Consider the following 19,353-nt stretch of genomic DNA (forward strand, 5'->3'; position numbering starts at 1 on the left):
ATAATAATAATAATAATAATAATAATAATAATAATAATGAGGAGGAGGAGGAGGAGGAGGAGGAGGAGGAGGAGAAGAAGAAGAAGAAGAAGAAGAAGAAGAAGAAGAAGAAGAAGAAGAAGAAGAAGAAGAAGAAGAAGAAGAAGAAGAAGAAGAAGAAGAAGAAGAAGAAGAAGAAGTTGGAAGGGACCTTGGAGGTCATCTAGTCCAACCCCCTGCTCAGGCAGGAAACCCTATACCATTTCAGACAAGTGGCTGGCCAGTCTCTTCTTAAAAACTTCCAGTGTTGGAGCATTCTCCATTTCTGGAGGCAGGTTGTTCCACTGGTTAATTGTTCTAACTGTCAGGAAGTTTCTCCTTAGTTCTAGGTTGCTTCTCTCCTGGACTAGTTTCCATCTGTTGCTTCTTGTCCTGCTTTCAGGTGCTTTGGAGAATAGCTTGACTCCCTCTTCTTTGTGGCAGCCCCTGAGATATTGGAACACTGCTATCATGTAACCCCTCACCCTTCTCTTCATTAAACTACACTTACCCAATTCCAGCAACCGTTCCCTATATGTTTTAGGCTCCAGTCCCCCAATCATCTTTGTTACACTTCTCTGTACTCTTTCTAGAGTTTCGACATCTTTTTTACATCGTGGTGACCAAAACTGGATGCAGTATTCCAGGGGTGGCTTTACCAAGGCATTGTAAAGTGGTATTAGTACTTCACGCGATCTTGATTCTATCCCTCTGTTAATGCAGCCTAGCATTGTGTTGGCTTTTTTGGCAGCAGCAGCACACTGCTGTCTCATATTTAAGTGATTGTCCACTAGGACTCCGAGATCTCTCTCACAGTTGCTACTATTGAGCAAGGTATCACCGTCCTATACTATACCTGTGCATTTGATTTTTCCTGCCTAAATGTAGAACCTTACTTTCTTCACAATTGAATTTCATTTTGTTATTCATAGTGGAAATTCTACATGTAAAGTTGCAGAAAGTGGGAAAAAAAGAATAATTAAAATGATCAAGGTCACAGAAACAATCCTCTTTATAAAAAAAAATCTTGCATTAGTTTTTAAACAGAAAAAGGTAGATATGAAGTAGATAAAATTGGGCATGATGTAAAGGAAGTTAATATGTGTTAGTTTACCCTCCTCTCTCATATTGCAACTTGGCATCTTCCAAGAAAGCTGAACGATTGGAGATTCAAGATAAAAGATTGTATCTCTTCACACTATGTGCACTTAAACTATTGAACTGGAAGCTTTTAAAACAGGATTAGATAAATTCATGGAGATAAGACTCAGTGACTATTTGTGAAACCTATATATTGTCACAAGAAAATCCAATTCCCCCAAATGTCCAGAAAGTATGTGGAGAGATAACATCTATCTCACCTCTGTGTACAATGGTTCATAGATATCCACTCCATTATCCTGACTGTGGGAAAGAGTCTCGGAACCCCTTCTCCAGATGAAGCGAGCAGGTGGATTAGAGCTGACCGTGCATCGAAGGAAGACGGTCTTCTCATGATAAAAACTCCCACGGACATCACTGATAGTTTGATGGACAGTAAGGACGGGCTGGTCCAAATCTGCAAAGAAAAGAAGGAAGGAGAAAATCCACAGAGATTGTTGATGAGATTTAGGCCAGAATGTACAAAGTCTGTGGATCACCCAATGCTCCAGATGTATAGGAAAAGGAAGGAAGTTTGGAAGACTTCATTCCATCCACCAAGCAAATTAGTAATAGGACCTATAACAAAGTGATACCTCTCTAAAGTAAGGCTAGTATCTGCTAAGTATCTGCATAGCAACTGAGCTTTTCTAAAACAACTAAATGAGGAATAGGATAAATTGCATTTGCCAGATTGATCAGTAAATACTACAAGGACCGCAGTCTGTAAATTATCTGGCCCCAGAAGACTGGAAAGCTCATTTGTCCTGGGGCTAGTGAACATGTCACAGAAGTCCTTTGAATAAATTGTGCATTCTGTTGTCTGTTAGCAAGCCAGATGGCAAAAGAAAACAGGAGATAGACTATTTTTAACTTGGCGTATTGATATTTTAAGCACTATGTCCGGCTTTGTGCCAGTTGATAAAATTCAAGTGCTTTGTATTTTGTCTGTCATTGTGGAGTGGAGATCTTTAATAATGCTTGTGAAAACTTGATGCCAAATCTGGTTGTTTCCGCCTAGCCTGCCAAATGCATCTTTTCATCCCTTTTATTCTACTAATGATACTTTGTAGTTTCTTTAAACTGCAGCTTCTCTATATTTGAATGAAGTTCTTGCCCCATCAGCTGAGGTACCACTACCTCAGAAAGATTAAAGATAAGCTTTAATCTTTCATCTTACATGGTCTCTTAACTAGAAAGACATTTTAAATCTCACTTCCTAGCTAACCCAAATTTGCTCATCCTTTTACAAATTTAATATTTTAAATTAGTTTTTTGTATACGGTTTGCAATAATTTGTTTCTACATTTTGGAGATAATCTTTATTTAGTACAAAATCAAGAACTTTAAGAGTTATTCTTGAATCACACTATTGAATATTCCTCCATTCAAATATCTTCATACAAACAAAAATTAATCACAATGAAAAGCAATTTGAGCAGGACCTGCTCAAAACCCCACAAGCGCAATATCTTTATTTGCTCAACCAATATTTTATCATCTCTGCAAGTTTTCATGTTTCTTAAAAATCTTTATCAGCCTCAAGGAATGCAATTTGGATGTTGTTCAATACAGCAGGGTGCAAAATGTTTCTGAATTACAGCAAGGGTTTTTGTAAAGATATAGCTCTCTGAAGATGCTAGCTGTTATTTCATGTAAGTGGCTGAATAATATATATTAGCCACAAATCTCATGTTCATTTTTCAGCTTTTTAACTATTTCACTTCATTAGAACTTTTAGGAAACTTGAAAGCTTGTGGTTAATACTAAATTTTGGTTAGTACAATAAAGATATTGCCTCTATAGATTGTTCTTATTTCAATTTTTTTCCTGGCCAACTCATCTGTCATTATGAAAAAAAGTATAACTCAATAGTTGGGCATATTCTTTAAATTCAGAAGAGTTAAATTAACTCCTTGCCATCTCCAGATAACACTGAAACTGTTTCCTTATCAGAAAACTTAAAAGATACACTCCCAGTAAACAATATAGTTTGTGAATGAATGACCCAACCTAGTAAAAAGCAGTCTTCTTTGTCCCCAATACTATTCTTACATGGGACAAAATTCAATATTACAAGTCTCTGTTCACTGCGTGAACCAAAATCCTGAAGGTAAGACTCAGTATATAATTCTGTTAATGACACTAATTCAGTGCATCATAATAAGACTTCTGTTCCCAAGATGCCTTTCAAGATTGAGTAGATTAAAGGAGCAAAGAACCCTTGAATCAAATAATATAACTCTTGCCATCCATTTAGGTTCCCACTTCATTTAATGTTCTGCTAATGAGGAGAGACAGAGCCAAACCAGATTAATGAAAGTTGTCAATGTGCATCATATGTCCCTGCTTTCAGACCGTTGGGTGTGTGTGTATTTGTGCACTCTAGGGTTGGGGAGATGGATAATCATTAAACTCAGTGGAGAGAAAAATCCAGATGTACACTAATGAGGACCAAATACAGAGCTTTTGTAAAAAAAGAAAAGTCCTGGCATATTTGAAACATGTGACCACAGAGCATATGAAGGCTCCTTTTTTTCTTCCATAGAGCTCTTATATGCTGTTGAAATTTAAAATATTGATTTAGTTATATACGTCTGGAAATCTGGTTTCAAGACAAGATACTACTTTCAACTAAAAGCAAACATTTTCCATTAGATATGTGCCTAGACCAGTCAATTTGCATATTTTAATGAGGCACACATTTTGAAGAGCCAGTATTTGTAATAAATGTTGAGATTTGTTAGTCTGATAATAATAGAAGTGTATTCAGACACAAGGGCAGATTTTTTTTTAGCTGAATAGTGATATTGAAAATGGCAGAGGAAAACATAAAAGAGATGTAGAGCCAGATTAGAGGGACTTCATAAATACTTTGTAAGGAGTTTCAACCAATATATAAAAAGGTAAAGGTAAAGGTTCCCCCGCACATGCGTGCTAGTCGTTTCCGACTCTAGGGGCCGGTGCTCATCTCCGTTTCAAAGCCGAAGAGCCAGCGCTTGTCCGAGGACGTCTCCGTGGTCATGTGGCCGGCATGACTAGACGCCAAAGGCGCACGGAACGCTGTTACCTTCCCACCGGAGTGGTCCCTATTTGTCTACTTGCATTTTTACGTGCTTTCGAACTGCTAGGTTGGCAGAAGCTGGGACGAGTAACAGGCGCTCACTCTGCTACGTGGCACTCGGGATTCGACCCGCCAAACTGCCGACCTTCCGATCGACAAGTTCAGCGTCCTAACCCACTGAGCCACCGCGTCCCTAACCAATATATACTAACCTTCATTTCACTACTCCAGTTAATCTAGGCAAACTTCATAATGTTACCTTCCTGGATGACTCCTAAATAAGCACCAGGACTCCACTTTCCTTTATAAATCATTTTTAGTTCCTATAATAACCTCTGGATTGTTAGGCACAAAACTATTCATGTCAATGTATACAGAAACTCTTGTTTACATTAATGGGAGAATGGGGTCTTTCTATAGTAGCTAAATATTTATGTTCTTTTCCCAAGTGCTTTGTGATCACATCATTCAAGTGAGAAAATATGGGTCATTGCTATTTGTTTCCTCTGCATTTTGATCTTCCTTTGCAGCAGTTCCTACTTGGATGGGTTTCAATTGTTCTTTGCCTTGTTCCTTCCACAAGCTAAAGAAAGAGAAAAAATATCAGTGACAATGAAACAGCTGAAATAGCATAAATGGGCTTTAAGCAATGACATGCAAATGGGACAGCAATAAAATTCACCTGACCTAAGCCTCAGTCGTCTGCTGCCTAACTCTCATTCATTTTTGATGCTGTGCGAAGCAGTTATAACAAGGTGACTTACCCTTGGTCATTTCACCTGGAATTTTTTTCTGCCCCCAAAACTCTTTGTGTAATAGGTTCTCACCTGCACTTCATCCCAGAGACCTTTAATTTCCTATCAGTCTCCAGTGACAGCTCTAATCTCTTACCATACCGCTTTAGAGTATTTTTTTTTGGGGGGGGGGAACCTCACTGTGTCTAAGTAAGTGATTAAAATAAGTTGAAGGGATTTAGGCTCATCATATTTAAATGTGCAAACTGTGTCAGAGGCTCTTTTAATTCAGGTTCATGCCTTTTATTATCTTAAAGCCAATTTCTCCCATCTAGTATTCAGTAAGTCTATAGGAACTAAAGGTAAAGGTTCCCCTGCACATGCGTGATAGTCGTTTCCAACTCTAGGGGCCGGTGCTCATCTCCGTTTCAAAGCCGAAGAGCCAGCGCTTGTCCGAGGATGTCTCCGTGGTCATGTGGCCGGTATGACTAGATGTCAAAGGCGCATGGAACGCTGTTACCTTCCCACCATAGTGGTCCCTATTTTTCTACTTGCATTTTTACGTGCTTTCGAACTGCTAGGTTGGCAGAAGCTGGGACAAGTAACAGGTGCTCACTCTGTTACGCAGCATTCTGGATTCGACCTGCCAAACTGCCGATCTTCTGATCAACAAGCTTAGCATCCTAACCCACTGAGCCACTGCGTCCCTTCCTATAGGAACTACAAGGCCCAAAACTCCCTGCACTCATGTGATACCACTTTTCTCATCCATAAATAGCTAGATGCTTTGGAGTCAATGTTGATTTCTGGTAAGTTGCTAGACAAGTCCCTGCAATTTTCTTGGTAAGATTTTGGAAGTGGTTTGCTGTTGCCTCCTTTTTAGAGCTGAGAGAGTGACTGGCCCAAGGTCATCCAATTGGCATTATACCTAAAGGCAGGACTAGAACTCAGTGTCCAATATTCTAGCCTAATGCCTTAACTCAGGGGTGTCAAACTGCCAGTCCGCAGGCCGGACATGTCACCAGGAAACCTTGCCTACCTTGCCTACCCTATTGCCGGCAATGGAGAAAAAGCTCAGATACATCACGCGACGTCACGTGACGTTGCGAGTTTGACATGTCTGCCTTAACTAGTACACCACTACACCAAACTAGCTCTTTCATCCTTTCTTAAGATCCTTTCTCATCCTTATTTATCCTCATACCCAAACCAATGCAGCTAGTTGCAAATTCACTAATGGTTCTTCCAACCTAAAGAAATCTGAATATAAAAATTGCCCTCTTCAAAAATTCTGAAGAAAATCACAATTTTACTGAAGAATGCCATCTTTCTTCCTTGTTTTCCAAGTGGTCTCTGAAGATAATAGAAGAGCCAAGAGGCTTTTCCATGCCTGCAGCAGTTTGCAAGTGTCTGTTCATTTCACTTAAGCCTCAGCATGTCTCAGCCAAAAAAAAAAAAAAAAGGAATCATTAAAGTATTAAATCTTAGCAAGTACTGATGATAGTAGAAATGGTGATTATGGAAAGAATTGTACTTATTTTTTAAAAAATAATATTTTAAGTATTCAAAGCACCTCATCTATCTCTAGCTAGATGCACTAATGCCTATAGTAATACAAATTTTAATAAAACTATATCAGAGCTTAATTCAACCCACAGTTATTAGCTTGCCAACTGATACAACCATGTGGGTTGTTTCAATATCAGTATAACTTTTAAATGTCCCCACTTTCCATCTGGCTTTCCTATCTCTTCCTCCCAACATGGAAAAGCTCCAAGGAAAAGCTTCCCTAATTAATAACAATATCTGGGGACTTTGTGCTAGTGCTGGCAGTTTTCTGGATCTTCAGCAGACCTGCTTTGCTGGCATCAGCTGAAATGTAGCAGCAGTTTGGCTGACATTCTTCTACAAGGATTTATATGAAGCTTTGAAACAGGTTTACATGAATCAACGGGTAACACACGACCTGATGTTTTCTTGAAATCTGAAAGCTGCTTAGGAATTTGGTCGGAAGATTGAGAAATTTCATTTTTTTAGTACCGAGGAAATCTCATGAACAAAGGATCATGTTTATAACTGGTCTGAACATCCCTTGATGGGAGTATAGTAACATCTGGAATATGTGGCTAGTTTTATACAGGCAGTCCTCGACTTATCACCGCAATTGAGCCCAAAATTTCTATTGTGAAGTGAGACATTTGTTAAGTGAATTTTGCTCCATTGATGATCTTTCTTGCTGCAGTTGTTAATTGAATTACTCCAGTTAGCAGCATGGTTATTAAGTGAATCTGGCTTCCCCATTGACTTTGCTTGTAAGAAGGTTGCAAAAGGTGATCAGATGACCCCGGGACACTGCAACCTTCGTAAATATGAACCAGTTGCCATGCATACATTTTTTTGACCACGTGAACAAGGGAACCCTGCAAAGGTCATAAGACTGAAAAACAATCGTAAGTCACTTTTTCAATGCAGTTGTAACTTTGAACGGTCTCTAAACGAACAGTTGTAAGTCGAGGTCTACCTGTATTTGCATTTTACTTTCTACCTGTATTTGCATTTTACTTTCTCCAAGTGTCAGGAATGATTACAACTTGATCTGTGAAACAAGCACACAGACATCACTTCAATTCTGAGCAAACAAATTGTTTCAGATACCATATAATTTTAGGTCAGGGCACAAGTAACTGTAAAATTATCATCAACAGTAAACAAAAGGGAATGTTTATTACATATTAAGGAAAGACAAAGACAATGTCATGAAAGGTGCAGTTAAGGGCAACAGTGGTAAGGATTAACCTAGTCCTTTCCTACTCCTTCATTCATCTATCTATCTATCTATCCATCTAACAAAGAGTTACAAAAAAAGTGCAAATTCTTTTCTGGGACAGCAGCGCATGCACGCACACAAAGCAAGAGACGTATTACCAAGTCCATCTGTAGAGTAGATGTTAGTATTGAAAAGCCCTTGGCCACCCAATTTACCCCACAGCTCTAAAGGTCAGAAATATAGGAAGAAGAGCAGGACTCTGCATCAGCTTAGATCCAAGCTCCATTCTAAAAGCAAAGGGAAACTGCACAAGAAATCAATTCCCTTCTGAGATGGGACTCTTTAATAACCCAAGATAAATTATCTATGGTAAATAAATTTACAAAGAAAAGGAAAGCACAGGGAAGCTACATAATAGAGGAGGACAAGAAGAAAAACCTAAACCAGCCTTAACAAAATTGGCACCGTCTCTAGCTGTGTTTTAAATGCAATACCCAAAATTTCCAAACAATGAGGAGGATGACAAGTTGGTGAGGCTTCTCTTAAATATTTCAAGAAAAGAACGTTAATTTCCTAGATAAGATTTTAAAAACTTCTATGCAGTTGGCACTACAGGGGCCCCATATGCTAATGTTTTGTACATATATAATTAAAAATAATATACAGGTAAAGATGGTCTTTTGGGGGGGAGGGAGAGGACAGGCTGTGAAGTAAAATGTGAAATGTTTAAGTATATATTGTCACAACATTCTCTTTGGGAAAATGCATTCCAAAACCACTTTCCAATTGCTTTTTGCTAGCTGGCAGAAGGCAACAGTGGCTTTCCTCTCGTAGCATCCTGGAAGAAAGCCAGAGGTGTATTTACTGAACCAACGTACACATTTCAAGAAAGCAGGAAAGTGAGGATAATTATATCATTCATTATCAGATATCTTAACAGGTGATTATCAATGTAAGAAAAGTCTTCCAGGATCAGGCCAGGGCACATTTTCACCAGCACTAATTACCTCTAGAGCACCCATAAGCAGACATACTGATGTTTTCACACAATTGCCATTAAGCGAACTGAGTTTTTTACTTTAAGCTTTGAATTTAATAATTTAATAATTGAATTTAATAATTCATAAATTTGTTTCATTCATCTGATCTCCCTGAATTTATCTGATCTCCTGTTAAAGCTATGCAAGTTATGCCGGTAAATTGGTTCCAATTGCTAGAGAGAATAGGACTAGAACCATTTTACAATTTTTAAGAAGAGACTAGACATTCACCTGTCTGTGATGGTGTAAGTTCTCCATCTTGAGCAGGGGCCTGGACTAGAAGACCTCTAAGGTCCTTCCAGCTCTATTCTATTCTAAAATACAAGGACATCAGGCTAGACTTTAAGAAGAAATTTAATGTTTAAAAGCTATGTGAACCGTCAGCCAGTGGAAGAGATTATCACATGAAGAGGTATGTTCTTCACTAGAGATCTTCATTCAGCAATGCTCTAATGGATTCTACACCAAAGAGCAGATTGTAATTCTATGATTTTATTAAAATATTAAGAAAACCCCGGGGTTTAATTATTGTGTTCTCATTTTATTGTATCATTTACCGGTATGTGTTTATTTGTGCAACTGGGTGAATCAATGCCTTTGTGTAAGGGGTAGAAGGAATAACTTTGAGAAATAGGAGGAAAAACTGCAATCAATACCACAGCGAAATAAAAGAAATCTGGAGCAGATCTGAAACCCAAGTAAGTATCCCAGACAAGACCCTCTCGTTTTTCACCAAAGTAAAGGGAAGGAAGGGAAAGCGCATTTGGACTTGCAAGACTGTTGTTACAACCTTATCATAAAACTAGCATTAACTCTGATTTCCTAATCTGGTCTACCTTAGAGGGTTAATACTTTGCCAGGTAGATGAGAGTCATGTTAGAAGGCAAGTAAAATAGAAGGGCTTTTAGTTTCATGTAACGGAATCTAATATAAAGTTCATTATTACAATGAAAGATTATTTTGTATAATACTAAGCTATGGTTTACCATTAGTAGAACAAAGAGAACCCAGTCTCAGGACTACTCCTTTCTCCTCCTGTGTGGCCACTGAGAGAGGACATTACGCCAGACAGGAGTCTGAACCTAGAACACTCTTGATTCATTCTAATGACTGTTCATTAACAGCCCAAGATCAAATCAAGTTTTAAATGAGACATCTAGTGCAATCTAGTGCTCTACAGATATTTTGAATTCCAATTCCAATAACAGCAATGGCTCTTAAGACTTATTTACTGCTTCACAGTGCTTTACAGCCCTCTCTAAGTGGTTTACAGAGACAACATATTGTCCCCAACAATCTGGGTCCTCATTTTATCGGCCTTGGAAGGATGGAAGGTTGAGTCAACCTTGAGCCAGTGAGAATTGAATTGCTGGCAGTCGGCAAAATTAGCCTGCCAAACTGCATTCTAACCATTGTGCAATCATGGCTCAGAAGAAGGGCTTTTCTTAATCTAATTCCTGACTACAACCTGAAGCTGAAGTTGTTAACCCAAAATATTTGGTTGGCATCCCTTAGAATTACCTTCTTTTTAACTAGCTAATATTCCAACTCTCATTTGATGAATTAACATTTAGTTACATTAAAAGAAGAAGCAAGGGTTCTTAATTTCTGTATGACTGTATGATTAGGAGCAAACAGACTTGCATCTACCTCTTCATTTAGTGTTAAACCCAGGGCTATATCTGAAATGAGCAAGGAAATCCCATCACTGCACAGTTGACTAAGGTTTCCTCTATCCAAATGGGCTTCACCAAATTGCAGCATTGCAACTAACTATAGTACACATGCCTTCTTATCTGACCCTAAGTTCATGAGGACATTTTGTCCAAGACCAGCACTTTCAGGAAAGGGAGCGTGGATAAAACAAGGTCTGTCCCTTTACCTCAGAGGTATGAGAATGAGTCTAGGTCAATGCAGAATTTCACTAGCCAAGCGATCAAGATATACACAGTAGAACTGTGGGAAGTCTTGGATGGCCGCAAAATGACTTACACTGCACATCTACTCGAATGGACTTGATGGCAGGGACCCCAACCCCGTTCTCTGCTTTACAGTAATAACGACCCCCCTGAAGCCTCTGGATCTTCTCAATCAGAAGGGTCTCATTTAACACCGATGTCTCCTGGAATTTGTCCGAGGCGCTGCCGGCAGTTTTGGTCCACCTCACCTAGAGGAGGGAAAGGAGAAAAGCAGAGAGAAATAAAGCATAAGAAACAAGCAAACTTTGATCTGGGCCCTGGGCCCATCTATTTATTTGAAATGCTTTTAGGCTGCTTATCATGCTATGCATCTGCAGAAAATATGTATATAATACAACTGTACAGAGTGTACCATTTAATATAAAGGTAAAGGTAAAGGTTCCTCCGCACATGCGTGCTAGTCATTTCCGACTCTAGGGGCCGGTGCTCATCTCTGTTTCAAAGCCGAAGAGCCAGCGCTTGTCCAAGGACGTCTCCGTGGTCATGTGGCCGGCATGACTAGACGCCAAAGGCGCATACAAAACAATTAAATATATATAAACATGAACAATGTGGTAAATGCCAGAGCGAATATCAATGTCAGGCTTCCTCTTGACTGACAGTCAAAACTAGAAGTCTAGCAGGCAGAGATTTCAGGGCGCAGCCTTTGATCATCTAGTTTTATTAGATATTTGAAAAGCTATCATTAGAACAGAAAACTAATAACTACTAACCATGTCCCATAAGGCAAGTAGATCACAGTCCCCAAATGCCAGGCTTATCTCTCTTTCTCCTGCCATTGTGTCCTAATGGATAGAGAGCTGGGTCTTTATCTGTAGATTTATCGATAACTGATACAGGAAGTCCTCGACTTACGACAATTAAAAGCCAAAATGTTCATTGCTAAGCAAGGCAGCTTTTTAAGTGAGTTGTGCCTCATTTTATCATCTTTTTTGCTATAGATGTTAAACAAATCATTGCGGTTGTTAAGCGAATCTGACTCCCCCACCCCCCAATGAGTTTGCTTGTCAGAAACCAGCTGAAAAAATTACAAATGTTGACCACATGACCCTGGGACAGCACGGCTGTCCCATAAATACATGCCAGTTGCCAAGCGCCCAAATTTTGATCACATGGCCATGGGGATGTTGCCATGTTAGTGTAAAAAAAACAATCTTAAGTAACTTTTTCCAGTGCCGTTGTAACTTCTAACGGTCGCTAAATGAATGAGTATAAATCAAGGACTACCTATATTTCTGGATTGTTATTGTAATATACCTTTAGACCTAGGATTTTTGCATCTGATCTTTCTGTCCCTCATTAAAAATAATGTTTGCAGCATGCATTTAATTTAATATGGAATTGGTGTTTGTTTTATGTCTCGCATTAGTTTTCTACACAATCTGAATCAGCCTTTAGACTTCACACTTGGGTCAAGAAATATTGCTCCCCGAGCATGATCTTATTTTTGCCAATAAAGAACACTCTCCTTATAACTCTGGAGATTCCAAGGATATTAGCAGTAACCCCTGCTATTTTGCTTTTGATTAGCTATCATGCATGCTTTGGAAGCCACATTTGCATAGCTGCATCAGGGCTAATTGGGATCATCACATTTCTGAGCAGAGTAAGTTTCAGTCAATTCTCTCTAGACCCTGAGAATCCTGAAATGGTTAGTTTTCAGAAGGATGAGGTGCAGATCCACTGTGTTGCTTCCTTTTTCTTAATTAATCTTCCCAGTATGTTTGTTTATGCTTCTGTTTGAATACAATAATTTCACTTTGTTATTTATTTTATTATCTAAGTGCTCTGGGCAGTGAATGAATGTTTTGCAGAGTTGAAAAGGGTAAAGCAATAGAATTAGATTGTAAAAATATCAGAACTTACAGAAATGGTGGGAGAAAAAAAACATTTTTTTTTTGAAAGACTAAAAACCTTATATGGAATTTCCGCTGAGAAGAAGAAAGAAATTATATGATGATTTATGGATTTGAAGATTAAATAAGGGCTGAAGGGATTTGTATAACATCTTAGGGATAGAGATAATGAAATTGCAATTGAAAAGAAGATCAGAAGTCATTTATATGTTTCTTAATTTGAATTTATTTTTTATTTTTTGTACTTTCTCATTTCTTTTCAATTTGTATTTTATTATGGGGAAAATTCTGATATGTATGTATGTGTGTGTGTATATGTGTATGTATATATGTAGATCTTTGGTCATTCAGGTTTTTCCCCACATAGAATTGGAGGTATCAGGGCAACGTTTCGACAAAATCTCATCCGTCATCCTCAGGCTGGTGACTTCAGCTTCGTTCTTCTGGGAGAAGTGTGTGGTAGTGGCTGTTTTTTCTTCTTTTGTAAACTGCCAGAGGCAGTTTATATGTATATAGCATAGCAAGGTCCATTCAAAAAGCCTTGACAAATACTTAAACATACATTTGCCTTGCCTTCCAGCTAATATAAGAGAGACAGAACCTGTGGCTCAGGAGGTTAAAACACTGCCTGATATATAATCAGCCCGGGTTCGAATCTCAGATAAAGGGTATGACTAACTGATGAGAACATAAAAGAGTTCGAAATGATCATCTTAGCCTCCCAAATTCTTTATTAGCAATTTGAATAATTTGCACAAATAATGAGCTGTCATAAGTTGACTAGTTCCTGTGGATAAGCCCTGAGCCGGGCCAAAACAGGAATGAAAGAGTTAATTAGCAAGGTCCATTCAAAAAGCCTTGACAAATACTTAAACATATATATATATATATATACACATATACATATACATATACATACATACATATGTATATGTATATATAATTTCACAACCTTAGACACACACAGAGAGACACACATGGCAGTGAAATATATTGAGAAAAGGAATAGTACACCCTGCAATCATTCAAATTTTTCTCATTTAGAAAGGGGTTTACTTTGGTGTCTCAGATACATAAACCCAGGTGGGCAGGGAGAAAGAAATGGGTTAATCGAGTAGAAAGAAAGAAAAGAAAGAAGGAGGAGGGACCTGACACAGGACCTGACATGTAATATTCAAATTGTTGGCTAGGCCAAAGACAATACGTTGCTTCCATTTTTCATTAGAGCAGATGGCAAACTGGTTAGAAAGCTGGCAGATGCAATGGAAATGCAGAAATGGGAGCAGCAGACTGGTGAGCAGAGGGCATGAGGAAAGTTGGCAAATAATCATATAATGGTATTTCTACCCATGGTGGAATTCTAATTCCAGAAAAGAACAGGCAGACCACTGTTATCAGCCGCCACTGTCAATCTGCCATAATCTGAACTAGCACTAAAATCAAAAATATGTGCAGGAAGAGCATCTTGAGTATGGTCTCACCTATATTGTGCGAATCAAATTACAGAATAAATGAGTAACATATTACAGACTGGGAATGTGCTACTGTCTTGCAGTTGACTGCCTTATTATTTCTTTTCTAATGATAATGATGATGATGATGATAATAATAATAATAATAATAATAATAATAATAATAATAATAATAATAATAATAATAATAATTCTTCCCCCAGTGTGGCACTACCTTGACATGGTTGTGGGGCTTGTGTACTCTGAGGAAGATGAGAGCTATGCCAGAGATTCAACCATGTCTTTTTATGTCTCTCCCATAAAAAATATAAAGTAAAGGTAAAGGTAAAGGTTCCCCCGCACATGCGTGCTATTCGTTTCCGACTCTATGGGCCGATGCTCATCTCCGTTTCAAAGCCGAAGAGCCAGCGCTTGTCCGAGGACGTCTCCGTGGTCATGTGGCCGGCATGACTAGACGCCAAAGGCGCACGGAGCGCTGTTACCTTCCCACCGGAGTGGTCCCTATTTTTCTACTTGCATTTTTTACGTGCTTTCGAACTGCTAGGTTGGCAGAAGCTGGGACGAGTAACAGGCGCTCACTCTGTTACGCGGCACTCGGGATTCGACTCGCCAAACTGCCAACCTTCTGATCGACAAGCTCAGCGTCCTAACCCACTGAGCCACCGCGTCCCTATAAAAAATATGGTGAGACATAAATTTCAGAATGCCATACCGGCTCGGATGTCGCCCGGGTTAACAAGGTCTGCACTAGATGTTGGAGTTCCTGGTTATCTGGTGAAAAATGGGTTATAGGACTCAGGACTGTTGGCTGAGCAACCAGGGCCAGCAGCTGCAGAACTACTGGAAGAAAAGAAAAGGTGTTTACCCGTCGCAAATACACAGTGATTGAAAACAAAGAAATAATGATCTGTTATTACAGATCAAGTCCAACAAGAAGAGGATATCTAAAATGAATGCACCAGTTCTGGAAAGAACAACATCCAGAATCAGAAATAACATAACAGAGACTAGAAGATCATTAAAAAAATAGCTGGGAAAGCAGATAATAACAAGACTTGGCAATGGCTAAGAGCAGGAAAGTTGTTGAAAGAGACCGAGGGACTAATTCTGGATGCACAAGACCAAGCCTTGAGGACAAATGCATACAAAGTCAAAATTGAGAAGACAGCAACAGACAGTAAGTGCCCCCTATGCAAAGAAGCTGAAGAAACAGTGGATCACCTGTAAGCTGCTGCAAGAAGATTTCATAGACTGACTACAAGCAGCGGCATGACAAAGTAGCAACAATGGTGCATTGGAAGATCTGCAAGAAATATCATTTGCCTGTAAGCAAGAACTGGTGGGATCATAAAATAGAGAAAGTCATAGAAAATGATAAAGTTAAACTGCCCTGGGACTTCAGAATTCAAACAAGCACCTGCAACATAACACCCCGGACTTAACAATTGTCGATAAGAAAGACAAAAAAGTCTGGATAGTGGACATGGCAGTGCCTGGAGACAGCAGAATAGGCAAGAAAGAACTGGAGATGTTAACAAAATACAAAGACCTACAAATAGAAATAGAAACACTGTGGCAAAGGCAAGCAAGGGTAGTACCAATAGTAATAGACGCCTTGGGTGCAATCCCAAAACTACTGGAGCACCACTTGAACACCATTGGCACTGACAAATTCGCCATTAGTCAATTGCAAAAGGCGGCCTTACTAGGAACTGCTTCCATCCTGTGACGATATCTGTAATACCATCAAACATCCACATCTGCCTATCCCAGGTCCTTAGTAAGGACTCGATAGGTAGACAAAAGTGCCAAATCCAGTCTGAACATCTGGCTGACTGTGCGATGATCAATAATAATAATAATAATAATAATAATAATAATAATAATAATAATAATAATAATAATAATGATGATGATGATGATGATGATGATGATGATGATGTATGGCCAGTGCTTTGTTCAGATTATCTAAACATGTTGAGATTGGAGAACAAGTCCTGGTCTGTTTCACAGTATTGTCAGAGATCAGTTACTCCACCCCATGATTGCAAATGTTTATAAACATGCTGGTTTATGGTGAAGACATGGCCTAAGCCTCTATCTTTCATCCAGGGCTCTGCGACTGGCAATCTCAGGGTTATGTCTTGAAAATGCCAGGTTATGCCCTTTCTAGGTGAATAGTATTTAGGTTGACAGGATGAAGTTGTCCAGATTTCCTGGAGGAAATTCTCTCTATCCAAAATGGAGTCTACTAGAAATTGAATCTGAATTTTTTCTGTAGGTAAAATGCATGCTAACTACTCCGCAGAAAAATCAGATTTCTCATATGCAAACATGGACATTTTCCTGTATGCATTCCTACTTCAGGGTAATTTAGGCTAGCTTCTTGCCTTACAACTTCTCTTGACAAGTGGAGCCAAATATAGACTATCTATATATCTCTAATAAGTTGCCAGAATCAGTAAAGTTTCAAATCCCACAATTTCATCAGGAAGTAGTACTTCAGTGCCCCTCCATCCTCAAATCCAGTTCCTCTGTCATTACCTTGACCTTTTTTAGTAAGGTAAGGATTTCATTCCTTAGCTAGCAGAACTAATTCCTAAAATATCAACTACTAGACCTATACATTTAAAGAGAACAGAAAAACTAATAGCAAAAGGATCCTTTAAATTGAAATTGGTCTCCTTAACAATTGTGTTAGCTTTAATTTATAATTATTTATCAGGGATATTGACCTAAGGTAGGATGTGAGCTGATGCTGGTGAGGTTGCTAAGGGCTCAGGCACATACATCCACCACGCAGAAAACATCAAATTTTTCCACTGACATTTCTAAGCATGAAAAGGAAAGCTTCCAGTATGAAGTCTTAGTCATTATAGACCAGCCCTATGAATACTGAAAACAGCATGCTATATTCCACCCACATGATTCAATACAATCATAACCATATCTCTAGCCCTGATAATCAGGCTAGCTTTGTCCCAGATGTGGCTACTTGTCAGTCCAAACCTAATCAGCAGCTTTCAAGCCACAAAACTAGCCTTGCAATGATATGGTCCACACATGCTTTAATTTCCTTGACTTCCCTCTCCTGCTCCATGTGTGGATTGAATGTGTGGAGGGGGAGAAATACAATTGACATTTTTTTTATGGAATTCACGTACTATATTTTGGAGGGTTCAGAGTGAGTGAATATACTGTAAAAAGTGAGTTAGTGAGAGAAAAAGTAGATGTGGGTTTGGAGACAATTTTCAGTTCAGGCTGGAAGTACTTTTCACACATTCAGCTGTGTGATGAAAGGCAAAGTTATTCCCATTTTGCAGATGCTAATCCAAAGCTTAAACAAAACAAGTTTGTCAAATTCAGACAAGACCCATGAGGGACAAATGGGAATTAAGTTGTTTATCAAACCCTATAAAAGTGCAAAGCTGGAAAGCAACAATATTAGCACTTTCACATGCTTTTGGTAATCTTCTCCTTGCCCACAGGCCTATATGCAAGGTGGCTTGGATTCCAGGCTTGGGGTGATCAGCTTAAGCAACCCCATCTTGCTCGGCCTGTAGTTAATGGCAGCCAGTGAGATTTGTTTAGCCTTTGTCCTCTCATTAGAAGCCTGAAGCCTCTTAAAGAGTATTCTGTTTGCATGGCTGCTTCTGTCGGTTCTTTAATCTTTCCTCCACTTTTTTTTTTCCATTTCAGCTTCATTTATTTAGTTTGACCATATTTTGGAACTTTAATGACTAATTGAGGGAAGAGTTGGGAAGGGATTAAGCAAAGGTTAAAAGACAAATCTTTGATTTGGAGAGGGAGCAGAGATACATACAAGAGGATGAGAAAAGAGGGAAAGAATTAGTGTGGGTTCCTGTGTGTGTTACTCATCACTCAAATTGTTAATCGAAAGTTTTTTTATGAACTTTAAACCGAGTTTCAAAAACTCTGTCCCTTCCTAATATTAGGCGAAGGCAAGAAAAGTAGTTCATTAGAAAATCAAAATAAAAGGAGGGAGTCCTAGAAATAAAAAAATGAATTTATATTTATTCTGTAAATTCAGATACCATGGATATAACAGCCATGACATGAGTGAATAGAAATTCTTTATCTGTATACTAAGTCTTCCTCACGCATCATGTATAGTATGAACAAAAAGACCTTAATTTACTATTTCTCTCTACTTTTAAATAATAATAGAAATATATTCCCAAGCTCTTTGCCACCCTCCCTTTATTGCACTTGCTATCTTTTTTCTTTTATTTTAAATGTTTTACTATAATATCTTTCTTTGGTTATTGAGAGCTTCCCAGGGTAGCTCAGAGTCAAGCAGAATAAAATCTGAAATGATGAAGTAGGAAGAAGAATCCCTATACTGATACAGTGGTCAATATCTGAGAATACCTGGCCAAGCAACATTCCTGATGATAAGAAGAGAAAGCTTACCTGTGGCCGCGGGTGGCCTGTAACCAAACACTGCAGAACAAGGATGTCACCTTCCCGAATAGTGTACACTCGTTCACTGATGTTATCTTCCTTTACAACACATGCCTGCCCAGCATGGATGATCTGGGCCTGGGCAGGTGCTATGGAAAAAAAGAGAAAAATTGAGAAGCAAATATCTGAGGGGTTTGTGTCTGTCTACTGCATCTGTCTCATATTCCACTTGTCCTTGCAGCACCTGACTGCAGATATAAACAGTGCTATCTCAAAGCTACTCCAAAGTAAATCCCACTATGCTCAATGAAGCTTGCCCTTAGGAAGCCACTACAAGATGGCAGCTTCAGATACCACTAAGATCTTTAGATTATGTATCATAAAGGCTATGCCATTTTCCAGAAAAAGAACAATGGCTAGAGCTACTGTATATGTATGAAGTAGTGCAAATCAAATGATCACATGGTTACATTTTTATTCATTAAAAAACACATAGCATCAAAATATAAACTGCTTCTGCATGCCAAGCCATTAATTTTGCAAGAGCCATAAAGACAGAGGTTACATTGCAGTTCTGAACTTGTATCATTTGGGTCAGATTATTGTTTTTAGGAGATTGATTTAGACTAGGACAGACATGTCAAACACAAGGCCCGGGGGCCAGATCCGGCCCGTGAAGTGGTTTCATGTGGCCCGCAAAGCCACCCTGGAAACAGTGAGGGAATGGCCCCCACTGCCTTGGCCCTGGCCCAGAGACCCTCCTCCTGCCAGAGACCCTCAGATCTGTCCCACTCCTGCCCAGGCCCCCATAGACACCCTTGATGCGAATGATGTAGAGTTGGCCATGCCCACCCAGTA

General features: G+C 39.0%; 1 protein-coding gene across 1 annotated transcript in view; it reads right to left on the reverse strand.

The window, feature by feature from the left end:
- MDGA1 (MAM domain containing glycosylphosphatidylinositol anchor 1) overlaps positions 1-19,084 on the reverse strand; it is a gene marked incomplete at its 5' end in the record, with an annotated part of 211,639 nt that extends 192,555 nt beyond the window's left edge. Inside the window, 4 exons of the mRNA XM_083376427.1 lie at positions 1,380-1,576; positions 10,756-10,930; positions 18,505-18,644; positions 18,988-19,084. Coding sequence (XP_083232553.1) covers positions 1,380-1,576; positions 10,756-10,930; positions 18,505-18,644; positions 18,988-19,084 — 609 coding nt within the window. The remainder of the gene's footprint in view (positions 1-1,379; positions 1,577-10,755; positions 10,931-18,504; positions 18,645-18,987) is intronic.
- Positions 19,085-19,353: the final 269 nt, after the last annotated feature.

This window comes from Vipera ursinii (genome assembly GCF_947247035.1).
Source record: "Vipera ursinii genome assembly, chromosome: 1".
Lineage (NCBI taxonomy): Eukaryota > Metazoa > Chordata > Lepidosauria > Squamata > Viperidae > Vipera > Vipera ursinii.